This window comes from Cygnus olor, chromosome 2 (genome assembly GCF_009769625.2).
Source record: "Cygnus olor isolate bCygOlo1 chromosome 2, bCygOlo1.pri.v2, whole genome shotgun sequence".
Lineage (NCBI taxonomy): Eukaryota > Metazoa > Chordata > Aves > Anseriformes > Anatidae > Cygnus > Cygnus olor.
The window spans coordinates 2,097,977-2,117,645 of record NC_049170.1 but is presented as its reverse complement, the minus strand read 5'-3'; the positions used below and the strand labels follow the sequence as shown (position 1 = coordinate 2,117,645).

General features: G+C 46.1%; 2 protein-coding genes across 4 annotated transcripts in view; one reads left to right on the top strand and one right to left on the bottom strand.

Annotated features, from left to right (window-relative positions):
- The window catches only part of ALS2CL (ALS2 C-terminal like), a 61,280-nt gene that overhangs the window by 38,156 nt on the left and 3,455 nt on the right, over positions 1-19,669 (bottom strand). Inside the window, exon 1 of one of the 3 annotated variants that reach the window (XM_040549643.1) lies at positions 5,865-6,118. The exons of 1 other annotated variant lie outside the window; for it this stretch is intronic. In XM_040549643.1, coding sequence (XP_040405577.1) covers positions 5,865-5,867 — 3 coding nt within the window. In that variant the 5' untranslated portion in view covers positions 5,868-6,118. Of the gene's footprint in view, positions 1-3,508; positions 3,533-5,864; positions 6,119-19,669 lie in introns of those variants that run through there. One more of the 3 variants, XM_040549650.1, reaches the window with a different exon arrangement.
- TMIE (transmembrane inner ear) overlaps positions 8,612-19,669 on the top strand; it is a 33,158-nt gene continuing 22,100 nt past the window's right edge. The window contains exon 1 of the mRNA XM_040549666.1: positions 8,612-10,299. Within this exon, the coding sequence (XP_040405600.1) occupies positions 10,201-10,299 (99 nt within the window). The 5' untranslated portion in view covers positions 8,612-10,200. The remainder of the gene's footprint in view (positions 10,300-19,669) is intronic.

Below are 19,669 nucleotides of genomic sequence, written 5' to 3'. Positions count from 1 at the left end.
GAGTGATGAGCTCAGTGCCAGCCTCCTACCTGTTTTGCAAGCTGAGACAGCAGAGAGCTGGCGACCAAGGCTCCAGCACTATCACAGAACTTTTCCTGCCAGTCCAAGGTTGGGAATTAAATCAGATTTCCCACATCCCAAGGAAGTGCTCACCCACCAGGTGGGCACCTTGCCATTCGAGACCGCTTGAGCCTCAAGTCTTTACAAGGTCTTTGCACAGGTGCTTGAGGCCAGGAGGATTTTCCGGCCTCCAGATCCTGTAAGAATAGGGATTTCTCCCTGATGGTGCTTATGATTGTGCCTGCCCTCCAAAGAGGGTTTGAGAGATTGCACTGCTGAGCACCTTCCTCACTGAGCATGCAGCCTGGGGACCCCAGCACCCCGGCAGCAGTGAGTGAAAAGTCCAGGAGCTCTGCTCCATGCTGGGACGATAGAGAGCCCACCTCACAGCTAAAACTTTCAGGTTCAACCCATTGAGGGCATTTAGACCTGGACTCAAGCTGAGCTTCACAACTTGGCCAAGTGTGTCTTGGATTCACGTTTTAATCCCATTATTCCTTTTGACTCTAGCTTGGTAAAGCTCTCGTGAGAAACTGCTGACAGCCGGGTATGACAGTTTGCTTTTGGACATCTTTTTCTTTTGCTTGCATTTCCTATCAGGATCCTGTTTCTAGCCATTCAATTAGTTTTCCTGAAATGCACAGAGCTGGCAGAAATGTCACATTCAGTCTGAGACCTCCAGGCTGGTTCTCAGCCTTAACCCCATAGGACTGCAGCAGAAGCCCCAAGCCCTGACATTTGCCTCTCTGCACTTCAACTCTGAGACATCCTTCCTGGATGTGGACAAGGCAAGTTATCATCCATGCAGTCCACAGATCTGTTCTTATCTTTTTTTAAAAAAAAAAAAAAGGTAGACTTAAGAGACTTTCACTTGGGGAAAAATAAAAATAAAAATCAGGGACACTTTGAAAGCCAGAGCTTTCTCATTTTGACAAAAGGAGTCCACACCTGGAGTTCTCTGAAGCCTCTTCTACCAACAATTCTTATTAAATAAAGCCAGTGGTTTTCCACAGAAGTCTTTAAAAACCTTCCCCATCAGATCTAGTTCCATTATCTGACCAGATTGTTATTAATGAAATTGTCTCTGGCTATCTGCAGCCGCACATCTCAAATACAAAGCGCGTGCTATCATTTCCAGCGGGAGCGTAGGGGATGCCAGCAGCATTCCTTTGTCTCCAGCCAGCAGTGACAGCTGCTGCAGGCTTTAAATTTTGCTCTCCTGCTTGACCACAGTTGTAAGCCTTTGTTTCCAGCACTCGCAAGCATCACTCTGGGGAGTGCTGATTAAAGCCAGGCTTAAAACCATCGTTAGGAATGACCGAACATCACTCGAGGAATCAGGGGAGAGAGTTGCAGTGCAGTGGCACCAAGTGTGCTGTCTCTGAGAGATACAGGTGTGCCCTTAAACAGATCATAGAATTACAGAATCATTTAGATTGGAAAAGACCTCTAAGACCATCCCAGCTGGCATTCAACCATCTGTGGCAATTAAAAGCACTTGCCCCTCTAGAAATATGGAACTGGCTCTGATCAAGAAAACTAAGAGAAGTTCACCTTGCTCCTTGTGCTTTGGGTTTTTAGCCATGGAAATGGCTTCAACAAATCTCATCCCAGCTTACAACTGGTGAGAAAAACCTCTCCTGTCCTTCAAATACGGCCTCCCTGAAACAAGCAGCATTTTCCATCAAGGAGGGGTTTTGTTGTCACTGTCATTTTGGTTTGGTTTTAAGCAAAGCCTATTTATAGCTTATGTTCCTATATGGAAACTGGGCACATTCCTGAGTTCTGGGGCTGAGATGCTGACTCAGCGCTGCTGGCCAGCACATCTTTCTATCACCACGGCAATACCAGCCCATGTTACAAGAACCAACCATGCTGGAAATAGCTGCCTTATGACTCACCCAGTTACAAGAACATCCTTGACTCTGCCAGCTCCGATACGGGGTTACTGAAGCATGCCCCAGAGCAGCAGCAAGCAGTCTGCAGCCTCCAATTCTCACAATGGCACTCAGCTCCTGCTTACCTCTGGGCAACGCCTGTTTTAAGGTGCGAACAAAACATTTTCCCCCCCAAATGAAAGACAGTTTCCCCTAGCATAAATCTCAGTATCAAATAGTTTACCTTTCCTTCCAAAAAGCTTTAAAAAAAAATCAGCAGTTTTGACCACCTCCCAGTGCATCCTAAGAGTTTCAGGTGAACGTCAACATCAAAGCCAGAAGAGTTGAGAGATTAAAGATGGAATAAAAGCCTCAGATGGCACCAGGCCTGTATTCCCAGCCAGCACCAACTCGATGTGTCTGTCACATTGCTGCAGGCATGCCCCAGGACTGTCTGAGGCTTTGGCAGGGACAAGGGCAGTTGTAGCTGCTGGGGCTGCATTGGATCTGCTCTACCTTAGTCAGATCTGACACAGCACCCACCCCAACAAGGAGCAACGAGCTGCATTTTGCTAATTCACTCACCCAGGAGACTGGTGTAGAGGTGGATTTCAGACACAAGCACGTACTCTCACTCCTGTGCCTTGCAAGCCCAGAAACATGGTATTTGTGCATGCTGTTGGGAAACTACACGTGGAAACAGTAGCTAGATGTGTGTAATTATTTATATCTCATGCAAAAGGACTTTCACAACCTTCTTGATTATCAAACTTGTCCTGGTTCTTTTCACTGAGTCAACACAAGTTTTTTTCCCCTAAAGGGTGAGAGAGGTATGCAAGGCAGGAGTGGTTAGAAAACAAGGTACAGAACTGGGATCGACAATGAGTGCAGACATGTTTTCTACATCTGAGCAACGATTCACTAGCAAACCAGTACAGCAATCAAACACTTTTAGAAATTCTCCAGATTCACGTCAGCATGCATAGAGAATTCAGGTAACACACAGTCACGTGTAGGCATCTGTATTCATGTCCACTCGAGATGGAGCTGACCATCAGACAAGAGCAGGGACGTACTCCAACACAAGACTGGCCAGAAGCATGACCAGCACAGAACAAGCATAAGAAGAAAAGGCACAAACATTTTTTTTAAAAATCGTATATTCCACACTGAGATCTTTCCTTGGGTAGAAAAGCCCCATGAAGAGTTATGGGGCTAACTCTTCCTACAACCTCCAGTCTCAGTGTCTGCTAGACAGGCTCAGGTTCCAACTAAATGTCACAGTGTTGGTCCCACACAGACTCTCAGCTTGGAGAGTCAAGAGAATTGATCCCTGGAAGTACACCCGACCTACACATTTCAGTTTAAGTTGAATGGCCTTCACCAACCTGGTTCTCTCTAGGGTAAGGAAGAGCTGGAAGGGGGGAGGATAAAAAAAAAAAAAACAGGAGCCCACTGGCCATCAGCATAATGGACTAAACATTGATCTTGATTGAAGGACCAAAAAGTGTCCAAGAATAACATGCATTAGCCTCCTTGTGCCTGTTAGTCAAGCTGTACCAGTTCCTTACCCCATTGGACAAACTCCACTTGCAGCAAGGTGGTGCTGAAACTGTTCAGCAGCTGGTCCCAAGCCACACCAACTGGTCCCATTCCCCCCCCATCCCACATGGGGCAGAAGATGAGCCTGTGAAGTCAGGACAACCAGATGGCCGTGGTGATGATGGGTACCACGTCAAGGCGCACCTCCCTCCATGCGACCTGTGGTACCTGCCTTGTTGGGGCCCATCAGGATGCCCGTATCTAACCATAAATACTTTCGAGACATCAGGGTGCTGCATTGCTCTCCGGACCTTTGGAGGCCCAAATGATTTGCAGATACTTTGGGAAGACCAGGGTCACCTCAGAAGAAGGTGAAGGGAAGACTTCTGTTGCAGCAAACCCCTCATCGTGTCCAAGATGAGATCAAGTGCACTTGGGACACCATACCACATGAAGTTATGTGAGTAATGTGCTTACTGGTCATTAAAGCAATTCTAATTCTCACTCCACAGAACAAAACAGATCAGAAATACCCGTCCATAGAGCAGCTACCTTCTACAGTGCCAGCTGGCCAGGCTGAGAAGCACAAGAACTCTATTTGATAATTACTTTTCTATAACAACAAACATAGAAACAATGAAGACTTCTTTAAATAAACCCATGATGCCCACTTACTTAGAGGAATAAAATGTGACTTGTGATTCAAAACTATTTGTTGCTCTGTAGTAGCTTCTCCAGCCAAATACCTTGCTAAAGAGGAAAACAAACACTGGCCTCTGGCAGTCAGCCCGCTACATAGGAGCTGATATACGTGCAGGAAGCCAGAAAACAGGAAAACTGGCAAAAAGAGGCCTACATTCCTATGGCAGCACCAAGCTGTCATCTTTCAGCTCAGAACTGCTACTTCTGGGCAAAGGTGATTGAAAGTGGGAGCCTTTCAGTAGCTGGATGGATGAGCTTCCAGAAAACTGTACAACACTAAAAAAGCATTGCAATGCTTTTTCATTGTAGCAGAATGATTATAGCACTTCAGGCTTTTAAAACAAGGTGGAATTTGACTGGGTTGGAGCAGAGAGGTGACACCAGTGAGGTAAGCAAGCACATTTCATGAGCCCCTCGGGGCTGCAGAACTGCCCTGCTGGGGAACGGCACCGGGGTCTCCAGTGCTTGACCGTAGAGGAGGACGGTGACTTTTACCAGGGCCCTTCCAAACGCTCTCAGCTCGGTGTCACAAGCCCAGCTGCAATGCTGGGACCTTCCTCCCACTGCTGGGCAAGCTCTGTCACACGCAGCCCGTCGGTGGATCAGAAGAACCCGATAGCCAGAGGCGGCTGGCACGTGGGGACACGAAAGAGGATCAAGGGTACGTGGGTACACAAGAGCCTCACTGAAGGAGGGTGTAGAGCCGAAATCAATTACATTTTCTTTCCCAATGCACGAGATGTTTCTGACTTGTGGCCAAGACCCATGCTTATCACCCTGCTGGGTTTTATCTGTACCACCTGACAAACCCGCCCTCTCATTTGGGAGGGCTGGGAAGGGCTTTCCCTGCCCGCAGACACAGGCAGCGTGGGAGCAGATGACAAGGGGTAGCCAGCACAAGAGCAAATCAGGAGAGCAAAGCAAGACTTGGCCCAGTCATTCCCCCAGTACTATCCCTCCTAGTTCCCCAAAGCCTCGTGGGATAGCAGCACAAACCAGACCCATCAGCAATCCACCTTAGCAGTAAAAGCAACAAATCACTACAAAACCACCCCAAGAGGTAGAGCCGACCAGGAGCAGGTGACCTTTCTTCTGTGGCCCTCTCCTTACCTTGGAGCAACCTTCCCATACCACCAAGATGGCCACATTTGACTTCTCCCTTCAGAGCCTCAATGGGGATAGCACAGTCCTGTCCCACTGGGCTGGAAACCACCTACAACTTCATGGCATGTCATCTACACAGGTCCAACAGCCCAGAGACACGGTGCTGAGGAAACAAAGGCACCTTGTCCAACAGCACCGCAGTGAATCACACCATTAAGCCCTGATCCTGCCGTACATGCCCGGGTGACTTTGTGAATATTTGGCTCTGTGCGGCAACAAAATTGGTAATGTTCCTGTTTTACAGAGGCAGAGATGGCAGGATTTTCTGAATTCAGCCTCCTTAAACTGTCCTGTGTCTTAAACATGGATACATCCTCTCCCAACCCTATGAAATACCCTAACACCAAACTCCGGAGAGAGACACTGAACATCACCCTGCTTCCAAAGCTGTAACTGCCTGAACTTTGTCACAGCACAGAGCCAAATATTTAGCAACAGGACCACAGCATCCCACAAGACCACCTCGGTAGCATCTCCCACCTCCAAGCGTCACCTGAGCAAAAAGCCACCTCGGCTTACCATGGGTTGAGCCGTCAGCCGGGACACGCAGCCATGTGGGTGGAAAGCTGAGCCGGGTGATGAAAACTGCCTGCTCTAACTTTTCAGCTGCTTTATTTACTCATTTTAAGAGGAAAGGAAAAAAAAAATCAAGGAAGTAATGTTCCTCTCCCAAGGTGCACCGCAAAACATTCTTGGTAGACATGGAAACCCCTGGCGGGCTGCCAGTCCTTGGCAAGCCTCCACATTAACATTTCAGCAAGCAACTCAACACTGGGATGGCTTTTAGGGCATTTAAAGGGAAACGGCAGCCAGGGGCGGGCGACGCGATTGCTGCTGCCCATTGGCAGGCGCTGGGGCTGCTCCTCCGTTTGCCTTCGGCTCCGTGGGGAAGTTTGTCACGTTTCTGTCGTACACAGGGCAGGCAAGTTATGGCAGAGCTGGGTGAAAATGAATGCAGCCTCCTCATTTCTCCTACGAGAGAAGTTCCCTAGCTGCAGCCTGTAGGGACACAGGACGATCCTCATATACCTAAAGGGAGGCTGCAAGGATGAAAATATCTTCCTGTGCTCTGGGGATTAAGCGGCAGCAAAAAGTATTTAAGAAGATCTATTCCTCCCCTGCCCCAGGGCTGCCTCTTCTTTGTTCAGGGTTGGGTTGGAGAGCAATGGGAGCTTGGTCTAGTCTCCCTGGAGGTCTCTAGACACAGCAGGGAGAACATGAAGCCTCGCTGCAAGGAGAGCAGAGAAAGCCTGGGAGTGAATGCTTGGGGGCACAGGGGCTCTGGGGGTGGTTGGACAGGAAAGGAGACCCCCCACCCCCCCCCCCCCAAAATCCCTTCTTCCCACTTATTCAAGGATATTCTGTGCGCATGTACACAAGTTTCCCACTGGCCAGTCCCTCGGGTTTCCATCAGCAGTGCCTGTGAACAACATCACGGCGTGTACGTGAGCATGAGCACTCAGCCGGATCTTCTCACAAGGGATGCTCGTGTTAGAAAGCTCTTTTAAGAAATCCCAGGTACGTGGCCAAGATCTATGCTGATAAAGCCAGAGAGAAGGAAGGAGATTTACTGCCCTGCTCCCTGTTGACAGGCTTGGGACATTTCCAGATCCCAAGTCTCCCGTGGCTCTTCATCCACTTGTCCATCAGCCCAAATGCAGGCAGCCCATGGGATAGCCCCAGGGGATAAAGGAGAAGACGAGGCAGGCAGGAGCCACATCTCCATCTCCTTTCAGTGCTTCGGCCCTTGGGGTTTTGGCTGCAAACACTGAGCAAACTCATACAGTTCAGGGCTGATATATTCTCCAAAACACCTTTGTGCAACACTACCACCGTCCCAGCAGCTGGCAAGCTGGCATGTCTAACAAGATCCACATCTCATTTATTTCCCAGGAGGACACAGAAGACAGGCTATAAATAGGAAGCTGATGAGCTTAACAGCACCTGAGGTTTTGCGAGGAGATTGGTGGTCATCCAGTAATCGGCGAGCACGTAAGAGCACGTGCAATCTGGGCTATGATTAACCTTATCCAGTGAGGGGTCACTGCTGGTAAAGATGTACATGGGAAAAGACAGTTATTTGCCATCTTTGCAAAGCCCACTTCCTCACTGTTGCTAAATTCAGAAGTTTTGCAACACTTTTTCTCTCTACAAAACATCCTTGAGGGGTTAGGTCACCAAACTGAAAGTAAATGCTTGCATGGGAGTTTCCTTGCCTTCCCTATCATGAATGAAAATAAAAATAAAATTAAAAAATCAGCTCAAAGAGATAGAAGATCAATATGAAATCTTATCATTTAAAATCCCAGCGGGGGACTCTGCTCTGACCCGTTCAAGGTATTTTCAAATTATCCCAAGGAAAAAGGCTGAAACAAAGTTATGAAGTGCTGACAGGTCTGGAGTCTGCAAAAGTCTGCCCTTTTTTTTTTTTTTTTTTTCCTCCCTGAAAACTAAAGGAGGCATTCAAATTCAGTGATCCATATATAGAATAAGCAATATGAAGTCTGGAAAAACATGATCTTTTTTTGTTCTATTTTCACATAGCTCTTGGTGCATTATAAGAAAATAAAATTTAAAAAAATGATAAAAAAAAGCCCTATACCTCTTGACAGCCTAGGAATAAAAGGGTAGATGCAGGGTTGAACTCCCAGCCCGTGGACAAGGCACTGATAATAAACTAAAGCCTGGAAACAGCACCCCAGAGGCTTCAGAAGATCGTACTGTGTTTGACCCAGGGCCCAGCAGCTGCATTCCCAGACTCCTCTTCATTTTTTTTTAGACCAATTTTTTCTAAAGGGAAGCAGTCCCCACACGCAGCAGAGCTGGCAGCATGGTTTGCCATGGATTTGTGCCCCCTGGTTGCATTTCCTGGTGTCTGGCAAGATGTGGGTACAAACCAAAGGTCCCTGGGGCTCGGATGGAGGTACCAGCTCTGCCCTCATACCTTTCTTCCATGGGAACAATAACCAACATAGCTTTTTACCCAATATCACACTTTTAAAATGCAATACACCAAAATTCAGCAACTCCCTGACCTTTATCCCTTGGCCAGTTTCAGCTGAATTAAAACAGCAGCAACGAGCTGCAAAAGTCCAGAGGAGGGAAAGCAGGGCAGAGGAAGGGAGAGAGAGGCAAGAGAATCTATCTTGTCCAGAAACCCCATTTCCTTATGAAATCAAGCTGAAAAACGTTAAAACCAGTTCAGGAACCACTGCTGGGGATCCCAGAGCCCCAGGCAGGATTTTCACAGGGTGAGGGAGGACCAAGCTGTACAACTTCTGAGACAGATGCGCAATTTTCCACCTCGATGCTGCCACCATCTGTTGTCTGCTGACCAGACCTCACCGGACAGTATCCTGCTTCACCTTTCCACCAGACCCTATCCTTACACCGATTTTCCAAGCATGCAATATCCCATCATCTCATGAGCCAGAAGCCAGCAGAAGCAGTCACCGTGTGAACCTGCACAAAGGCAGCAGAGAGCCTAATGCTGCTTTTCCTCCAGCGCAGTGGATGCATTGTCATCATTCCATATTCCTCCAATCTTCACAAGCTAATCAGTAGGCATGCCTTAAAGCTCGTCTGCCTATTTGAGCTTATAAAATATTAATTTGCTACGTAGCTATTTCTCCTGAAATTGCACTTAGTTCTCTAAAAGTGCTGGAGGGGAGTAGCAGAAGTGACTAGATCCTCACAGATCTCATTCCTTGCTTTCTTACCTAAAATCCCAGGCTTCTCCCAGCACAGAATATGACAAATAATATGAATACTTTGAGTGTGGGAGAATACACTTAACTCAGTCATTTCAAAATACAACAAGACAGGATGGATACAAGGCCTCATGTGGCTGGATCATGACATTTCAAAAGCAAACAAGCCCGATCTTTATTTCTTTAGAGTTCTTGGTAATGAGACATCAAAACATTGTTTCCTATAGCAATGGAGAATGGAGAGAGATTTTTAAACAATTTTGTGGTTCCTGTTGGCTCTCTGGTAACTGGGCTCAAAACTGGACCTTTGAAAACAACTCTCCTAATACTACGAAAAGAAAAAGCTTCCTAGTCCCAACACTCAATGTTTCCTCTGAAACAAGAGAGCTGAAAAGTTCATCACCATGTGCTCAGTGCATTCATCGGGGCTTGATCTGTAAGATATTTTTAATCTGGCAAAGCAGGTGTTTTAACCCATTTTGTTCAAACACTCTCCTCCTCACCCTCTTTTTCAGTCTGTGTCCCAAGGTTTGGCTCTGCTGCTCTTCCCAGTTGCCTTCCACTCCCTCAAGACCTGAAGGCTAGAGGAAGTTGCAAACTGCAGCAACACATCCCTGAGATCCTTCAGGGCTGAACGATGCTTTTAAATCCTGAGACACTAAGTGCTCATCTCCAGTAACACCGGGCTCTGCTAGCACAGGGCAGCTGTGGTGCTGTTGACGCATCGGCTTGGCTTACAGCCCTTTTTCATTAGGGGAAGAGACTGCTCTCAACAGGCAGGGAGGGAAAACAAGAGCAGGAGAGCTGGAATCAGTCAGGCAACTGTAAAAAAAAAAAAAAAACAGGGTCCTAATGAGTGAATCGCTTCCCTCTCGTTGGAGCAGCTCTGAGCACTGCTTTGCTCCCTGCATCCCCCCTGCACAAAGCCCCGGCGGAGAAGCAGCAGAGCACCCTGTAAGTGACACCAGCCTAATTAATTAATTAATGACTCCTGTCTCTGTGGCTGCTGGGCTGGGAAGGAAGGCAGCAAAGAACGGCCAGGACAGCACGTGACAGCTTCTGGTAAATGCTGAACGCCGCTGAGAGCCGGCTCAGTTATTCATCACCTCTCCTGCTTTGGGCTACAACAGCACCAGGGAGGGAAGATGGCGTGGGATCCACCCTTACAGCATCCTTTCTTCTGGATGAAGCCTTCTTCCCTCTTCTTGTCGTGCTCCAGAGCTGCCATGGCACAGTTAATCGAGGTAAGAAGCAACGTGCTTTATGGATCAGGGGGTTTATGGGTGTCCAGAAATCCTGTTTTTTCCATGCAGATTACCCAGGGAGGGCAGGTGGGGCAGAAAGCAGGGAATTTAAGGTGGCTCCAAGGAGTTAGAGGCTCCTTCGGGTGATATTTGTTGCTTTCTGCAGGCCCAGCCTATAAAGAAAGTGCTTTTAAAATGCCAACAGCTGATGATGATCACAGCTGGCACTTAACTATTCCTTTTATCCCCAAAGAGAAGTTGAGATAGCACAGAAAGTCCCAGCACAGCATCTTCTAGCACAATACTCCCTGTCCAACAAGTGCCCCACATCAGGGGCTCAGGGACAGAGGAGGACCAGACTTGACCCAGGTGATCCTGTCCATGGATGTACCTGTCCAGGGTAAGTGGTTGGGCTGCATTTTTCTTCCCATCTTCCCTCGTTTCCTCTAGCTCAGCCAAAACACTCCCTTTGGAGGTGATGCTCTCCACCCACTGCTGCCCTGGCAGCAGTTACAACTTCACTGCTGGTATTTTCAGAAACAAGTCTTGTCCAGAAGGTAGCCCCCTGAAATTACAGCTACCAAAAATTGAGCAGCCCAACCATTTTCAACTTTTTCAGCAGTTTTCCAAACTAAGGAAGCCTGAGCTACACTGGAAGCAGCCACTGCGTTGGTCTGGGGTCAGAACACCAGTGCTACGGTGCTGATGAGCAGCGTGTTCATACAGCAGGGCTTGTTTTGCTCACGTTTCTGATCATTTCAACTAAAACTTGAAGCTGTGCTGATGTGTCTGTGTTAAGGGCTGTAATAGGCTAGCAGAAGAACACCTTGTTTCAGCAGTTGAAGAGTTAGCATCCCTGGCTGCCCTGCCCGTCACCTGGCCTCACTTCAAGCCAGGTCTGATCTCCGTAGCCCTTGGTCTGCAGATTTTAACAGTTTGTCTCCAACACAGAGGCAACAAGAGCCATGCTGAGTCTGTATCCCCACCCTACAGCCGAGGTCCTGCCTTGTCTTTCCAGATGTCTCAACTTAAATTTACTGAATACAGTATTTTAGTATTGATGGGTCTATCAACCCATCTGACCATGGCATAACATCCCCAGCAAGCCAAATAAGCCTATAAGCTTTGCAAATGCACATACACCCTGCTGTAGACATTTTCCTGAGCTGCTCAGCCTACAGCAGCTCTCAAGGTGACTGGCCAGGCAGAACTTTCTCTTACAGAGCACATTTAACAAGGCATGCTTCACTGAAGCCAGGTCGGTGTGCAGACTCAGCTTCCACCTCACCAGGAAGACTTAAAAAAGAAAAAAAAAAATCTTGCCATTTCCAAACACCAAGACAGCCATGTGAATAAGCATCCTGACACCCTCAGTTTGAAGATAGATATTTCAAAGACACATTTTCCAGAATTTGTCCTCACGCCAAAGCAGAACAAAGATCAATGTCAAAACTAGGAAAATCGTTATAAAACAGGTGTGATTTTTCTTGTCTGTTTTACTTATACCAGCCTCTCTGAAAAACATGACCACTTCTTATAGTGTGCTGGAGGGAGTAAATCTTGTCTGAAAACTTGAGCTGCACAACAGGTTAATTACCAGGTATCCAAAAAATGAGATTAGATGAACAGCCAGTTTCTGTATTTCTTAAGGCAGATGAATTACAGGCTGCTCCAAAGCTCTGCAAGGACTTCTTTTTTTTTTCGTTCAAATAATTATACAATGCAGTTATCCCAAATAATTCAATTTATGCTAAGCCAGCGCATCAGAGCAAACAATGGGAAGGTCAAAGGGACTGGACATCAGGGCATTGCATGAGCTCAAAAACACCCCACAACAAGGAGGACCGAGGAACCAAGACCATGATCTTGTTTAGTTATGTCCAAGCATTTTCAAATGTGCAGACCTGTGTGCATTTTCCACTTGGGAGAGAGGAGGCGTTAAGAGCCTCTGAACATGACTTTTTTTTTTCTCTGCATCAGCTCACCTCTAAGAGGCTTGGAATAGGTATGAATTTGGACCCTGAGGTGGGAATAAGTAGCAGGTGTTTGGTGTCCAGCATATGGTTTAGTCAATTATCCCCTTATTGAGTCAAATTCTGCATCTGCCATATCTTTAATAAGTTCTTAGTCTCTTGACTGGTGTTTGGAGCTCCATACTTAGAAGGTAAAACTAGATCCTAGGCAGTTATGCAAAAAATTCTTCAGAAGTTTCATTGGACTAGAAGTTGTCACCCCTTTAATTCTACCAATATAGCAAGAAAAATAAAGATGTTTCTGATCCCCCCACTTTCCAGCTTAGACTCCATACAAAAGCTGCGATACAGATTAGATAGCAAGGAAAAAAAATAAACTACTTTTTCTACTAGTTATGAATAGTTTCAGTTTATATTATACTTAGTGGTATATTGTTGGGCTCGAGGGACGGTAAACCTCATTTGTAGCCTACAAGTGAATGTGATGGATGTGACTCTGTATGCAATAGTCTAAAAATACCTGTGTGTGATTATAGTTCAAAAGAAGGTAGGTGAAATTACCAGGTGGATTCCTGAGGTTGATTTCCCATGTGAATGCATAGATTTAACCCAATAGCTGACAATAACAAGAACAAATAGGAAAATAATAGCGCAGAAAAACATGCACAAGCAACACACGATGATAAGCCTTAGCTTTACAAAGGGCATCTTTAAGGAAGATACAAGCATTTCGGGCCAGCTGGATTCAAAATATTACAGAAAATTACAAAGCTGTTTTCTGGAAAGTTCCTTATCATGGTTTGTTGGAGGAGATGGGCTCAGAGAGGGATGGAGGGCATGCAGGGTGCAAAGTCACTGGACCTTCCCAGACCCTCAAACACATGAACTTAAGGAAAAAAATAGACATTCTCAGACCATTCTGGTTATTTGTGGAGGGACTGTACACATGAATAAATGCATAGTCTCTGCTAACAGTCATACAAAATTCTACAGCTGTGCTAAAGAGGTTGTCCTGTGACTGCTGCCACTCTCATATGAAAAGAAGCATCAGGGTTCAATCTTAAACTGGTGTTCACAGGGCTGTTAACTGGTCCAGGTATTAAAAAAATAACGTTCCAGTGGGGAACATGGGATGCTGGAGGTCTGAGACCACGAGAGGGGTCCTTCAGCCAGCCCTGGAACTGCCCCAATGCAAGCAAGCCTCATGACCAGGGCAACAGCTACATCTACACTGTAATCTAACAGCAAATACCAGATTTAACAGCTATCCCACTTAAGTTAAATCATTATGGTCAGTCTTCCCCCTCCTCCCCCTAAATACACCACCATATTATATTGTCCCTTGACCTGTGAAGCCACAGATTGATTATCATTACTGTATTTTGGATGCTGTGTCTGGACCATGCCAAGGCTCCCCACCACCAGGAGGATTTTGTTGGCATCTCTAGGTGGGGTTTGCCTGCAAGGACACCCATCCTCAGGTAGCTCATGTCTTTCCTGCTACTCAGAAAGGGAAGGGATGGAGTGTGCTTGTGCATCTGTCTGAAGCACAGTCCCTCATAAACATCTATGCCCTTTAGATATGTGCAATCAAAGGCAATTAGGACTAAACATTATTAGTTTTCCCAAGCCCAGCCATGCTGCAGGCAAAGCAGCAACACCAGTCAGGCCTAATTAGAGGAGGCATTTAAAAAAAGACTGAAAAGTAGCACCTTCTGCCATTTTTATTTGCTGCATAGTGAAGCAAATAAAGCCGTCTCCTTTTCCACTGGGGCTGGTACCTTTGCTTGCCCCACACCCCACCCCAGTCACCACTGACAGTTTCTCTCTGAAATGAATCAGAAAAAGTGAACGTGAATATTTTCTAGCTAGGAGAAACAGTGTCAAACCGTTCTGACCTGAAAAGGCAACCTGCCTGGAAATGATTTAGTGTTTGGGGGTTTAGTAGATGTTTTACAGCCCTGAGAGTCCAACATCAGTTTGGATCCAGCTCCTTATGGCATGGCTTCTGCCTGCTCCCAGCCTGGGAGCCTCCACAAAACCCAGGGACAGCAGGGTTTGGGATGGTGTTGTTTTCACTACAAGCAGATCTTGTGCGTTCAGAGGTAGGGGAGCCTGCCATGGCAGGTGGAAAAGCAGGAGAGGGGCCAGGGTATTATCAACATGTCCCAACCTTAGCTCATGCATTACACACACACCGCCCTGAAAACAGCCCTACAGGGCCCCATCACGGCAAACCCAACATGTAGGGCAGTAATCAGCTCCCAGCCCCTGTTCCAGCTCCTGCTGGGGCCAACTAGATCTCTAGGATATCCCCAAATCCCAGGTTCTCTACCCTGCTCCTACTCCGAGAAATCAAGCAAGGAACTGGATCACAAGAGCAGCATTTACCTGGTCTAAGTCAGGCATCGAGGAATTAGCTGGATCTGAGCTAATCACTATAGGCTCCACTATTAATCACTCAAGAGAAATACTTATTTATTCATCAGACCTCAATAGGCTGCCTCAATGAGGTGGATGGCTGTACATGAGTGCTGCTTTCTCATAGCCATAAGATAATTCTGGAACAATTAACTTAGACATAACTATTTGTACTGCACATTTTTAAGCTCTTAAGTAAGGGCAGGTGCATTTACTTCAGAGGGCGAGATTTAGCCTGAGGGGTAAGACACAAATATACATGTATTTATGTCTATTGGCATCAACAAGTGATGCGAGTGCCCCAGCTGCTGTGGGAGATGCAGTTAGCACAGTCAGAGGATAAGGAGCTATTCCACTGTCCTGCAAGAGACACCCAAACCAACGGTCTGGCTTTGGGTTAATATTCATAATTGGTGTTGGCTAGGAGTTGGATTCACCATCAGTCTAATCTTATTTTAGACACTGTGCTGTATGCTGCCTGTTTTTTATCTGCTGCTCCAGATAGCACAGGTCTTCCATCAAAGTAATGTGGAATATTTACCAAGGTCTCCATCATCTCCTTTATGTTTAAGTAAGTTTAAGTTAAGGCTACTTAACCAAGCTGGAAGTTTCTTTTTGCTGTAACGTCTTTATACACTCTTTCAGCACAGAGCATCCTTGGAGGCACAGGGAGCTTTGTAACCTTTCATTTACTCCTTTCTGCTAATTTCTTTTTCTTCCTGGAGCCCCAGCTTTTTCATATTCCTATAGACAGTGCCCAGATACCTATGTGGTACCAACATTGTAGTGAGGTGTTTGCACAATTTTCTTTTATATTTTCTCATCAACTTGCTCCCCAAAGCCTCCCCCTGATCAGTTATTACCTGAGCATTTCCTAACACCCTCCTGCATCTAAAGACAAAGCCTGGTAGCTCTCGCAGGAGTTTTCTTTACTGCCTCCAGTCTTCTGGAGTCTTTAATTCATTGCAGTTGCCTTGCATAGACAAAGCAATACTGTTAGCCTTCATACCAAGTATAACCTCTTCATCCATACATACATCTTCCAATTCTGGACTGCACTGGCACAAGTTCACCCTCAAAGGAGCTGCAAGCGCCAGCTTTGGGTTTTGGGTATTTTTTTCTCCTTGGGGCTGTGTAAGAATTGCCCTGTCCCACAGTTTCATTTCTGCTGAGTTTCAGCCTCCTTACATCTTTTCCTTTTGTCCCTGATCCCATCACTTTTATCTTGACATTTATTGCCAAGCACAAATCAGTAACTCTAAATCCTGACATTTATTCCCATGCACAAATCAGCACCTCCAAATCTTGACATATATTGCTAGGCACAAACCAACAGATCCAATTTCCTGCAGCTACTAAGAATTACTTTCATTAATATGTTTTTCCTCTCCTTGCTGTACATTTCTCTTAGCTTTTGGAGATGACACGTGGGCCAGCATTGCACCCTACAACCCACTGAAGAGTTTAGACCCCTTGCTCGGTCAGGACGTGTAGCAATGCAGACTCAGCCCTCAGAGTCCCAGTGCATGCCCACAGGCAGTTGCCACAGATGTGGCAACTATCTGATGATTTATTAAGCTGTGGTAGTTTGACCACTACACTACAGTAACTTCACTGCATGTTTCAACCCTGGCATTCTCAACATTCACTCTACAAACATGACGAAGAGATGAAGAGCTGCAGTGATTAAACCAAAGCATCTGCATGAATGGCCAGGACTCAGCAGTAGTCTTGCTTCCTGCCTTTTCCCCTTGCAGTCCTGTCTTAAATATTTAACATATTTTCTGCTTTATGTATTGGTTCACATCAAAAGCTTTTGTAAAACCAAGGAAAGCGGCAGAGATCTTCAACCTTGCTTTTTCTTCTCCACTCCAACACAAATTGTCTCATTGAAAGGTACGGTTCCATGGCCACAACTCCTTCCAGAAACGGCCATAAGTTGATGGCAAGTGCCTCAGAGCTCTTGATCCACACTGTGATCTTGAGAACATCTTTTAATTGCCCCTGTCTCAGCTAATTTACTTTGAATTGGAAATATTGCTTTGGCTCGATAAATGTGATGCATTAAGTGCTTTGAGATCCCTAGAGCAAAAAGACCAATGCTGGAAGGTTTGGCAGGCAAAAGCAGCAAGGACCTCTGGTCCCACAGCTCTGTGCTTAATGCTGTCAGTGCAGACTGGCTTCGGTTTGCTGATTCTGATTACAATTATTCTGCTGCTGCAGAGCCAATCCTATACAGAAGTCACACAGGGAGATGAACACATCCTATTCTTGATGCTCTTGCTGGAGTTGAACGCAGAGAGCAGCAATCAAGACTCCAAGCTTGTGTGTGCTGCAGAAAACTGGTGCCATCACTTCCAATCCATGGTGCTGAGCATGGGTTCTTGTTCCCTCAGCTTCAGGTCTGCTGTTTGCCTTTTGTCTGTAACTTATATGACCAGAAGGTTCTGATGCATGAGATGCCCCCTGACTGGCCATGAGGCAGTGACCAGGTGACAAGGCAGTGACAAGTCTGGAAGGAAAGACGAATCCTTCAGATAGCTCAGCTTCTCAAGAGGGCAAAGTCACACTGAGTAGTGCACAGGAAAAAAAAAATAATCTATGATTTCTATGATTTGAGATCGAGATTGAGGCTACCCTAGATGTTAACTCCAGGATCAGTAGTAAGGAAAGCCAGATCCACGGCAGGAAATAAACTTGGACTGCTGGGGTCAGCAATATCAGTTTATTAGGTCATTGTTGTTTTAACTTCCAATTAGACAAAATTTTCTGAACCTAAATTGTTGCCCTGACTACTCTCCCAGGACTGCTGTCTACTGTGGCTTCTTCGATTTATTTTTGGTGTTACTGGACGTTTTGTAAGCAGCATACAGAATCCCTATAGTTGAAAAAGGAGGTTTTCGGTGTTGACTGTCACAGATTCCTCCCTGACTGTTCCAGATGTCTCTACAGAACCACACCACCCCAGTCAGATTTCCTTTCTCCCTCCATTCAGCTGTAGCAGTTCTGGGTTTTGAGCACTGGATGCTCTGTGCCCAGCACTACAGAAGTGTGGCTGTCACAAACTGCAACAAGGCGAGACCACGTGGTACTGCATAGATTGGAAGAGCCGAGCTCAGACAGCAATCCTATCCACCACGGATGGGTTCTGAATAGGATCCCCTGGGAGACAAAGCACTCCAGGCTCAACGGGAAGCATCCTTCATTAGGAAAAGGCTGAATTATGGTTTGTGTTGCACAAATAGGCAAGTAATTGGAGAGCAGCCCCAGCTCTCTGGTATCCATTACAGCTGTGTTTTAACAGTGCTTTCTTGGGCTGGGAAGGGAAGGGCAGGGCACTGCAGGGAGTCAGATGTGTGTTTAGGAGTGTTTTTGTTTTGTTTTGTTTTTTGTTTGCTTGTTTTTTCCCTGTTTGGTTTTAAGAAACAAAGTGTTTTCAGCTTATATCAAAAGGCTGTTTGTTGCCAACTCAGATCAGGTTCTACATTCAGATATAAGCCAGTGTAGGTGTTTTGCTAGCACCTGCTTCTGGAAGGTCACTAGCAGGTTTTAACTCTGACTTGCTGTACCACAGAACATCATAACAAAGTTCACTGGCAGTGAGGGCTTGTTAACCTCTGATCTTCTGAGCCATCAGATAAGAGAATAAATGCTTCTCGTTGAGATGTGTGAACCTAACATATCACCACTGCACTGGGACCGCTGGGGTTGGTCTTGACAACCTATCTGACGTAACATTTACCCTCTTAACACACCTGTGAAATATCCTTATCCTCATTTCAGAGATGGGGAACCAAGGCACAGAAAAACTCAGGACTAGATCCGCAATGAGACTTGGCTGTATCATTTGTCAGTGCTTAGCTACTACAGAAGCCATCAGGTCCTTGTCCTGTTTACATCTAAATGGGCATTCAAGAAAGGTTTTCTCCTGGACTCACAACACATTTAACACATTCAAGTAATACAAAGACTCTCAGCAAATACAGCTGATCTCTTTGGTGCTGCCTGTGTTGTTTAATCTCCCTACGGTATATTCCCCTGCCTGCATCAAATCACTCTTACTGCTGGAGCTGTGGCAATCTGAGCTCTGGATACCAAACTGGAGCCTCTATAGTCCAGACCGACCCTGTTTGGAACACTTCTTGCTCATATTCCATGAAATCTAACATCTCTGCTTGGTGAGGCTAACTTTAAATGGTTAAACCAATGTGCTTGAATCCCCAGCACTTAAATGCAGCTCAAACAGCCATCTAATTCAGCTCTGCTGTTTTGACAATTAAAGCATATGCTGTATGATTCTCTGCCTGTGCTGCCCTTCAAGGGTCCATCAACCTCTCATTCCCCACTGATAATGCAATTAGGGCCCTATAGTAGGGATTTAACTAAAGTGTCCTTGCTCAGCTTATAAAAGGGCCCTAGTATCTGTTCCTGCATCAAATTCACATGGCATTTGCCATCAGAATATTTCCAGGCAAAATTCTGTTATAAGTGGGGAAACTGAGGCACCAAGTGATTTTACAACACGAGGCAGAGCGCGCAAGGTGTGGACACAAGGGCTCAGGAGCAAGGCAGCATCCCACCCTTAGAGGTCCAGCTGCTGGGGACAGCACAACGAGGGTGGAGTCCCAACCCATGGGAGTTGCTTTAACCCTAAGCTCAAATGCTTGGTCCGTGCCTGAGCTACAGCCCTGCTTGTGCCTGGCCATGGCTCTGCTCCAGCACTAGGGTCACATCTGGTGACCAGAGGTCTCTACTCACCCTAGCCTGCCCTGTTTCAACTAACTTTTTATTATTATTAATTTTATATTGTTCTTCACAGCTAAGCCTTAAAAAAGCCTTTTAAGGCTATAAAAGATCTCCTCCTGACCCAAGGAGCTGAACTTTTTAGGAAGAAAGTGGGACTTGACAAAGCAAATCTTTTTGCCATTATTTCCTAAAACACAAAATTTGGCAACACTTCAAACATTTCAAAACAA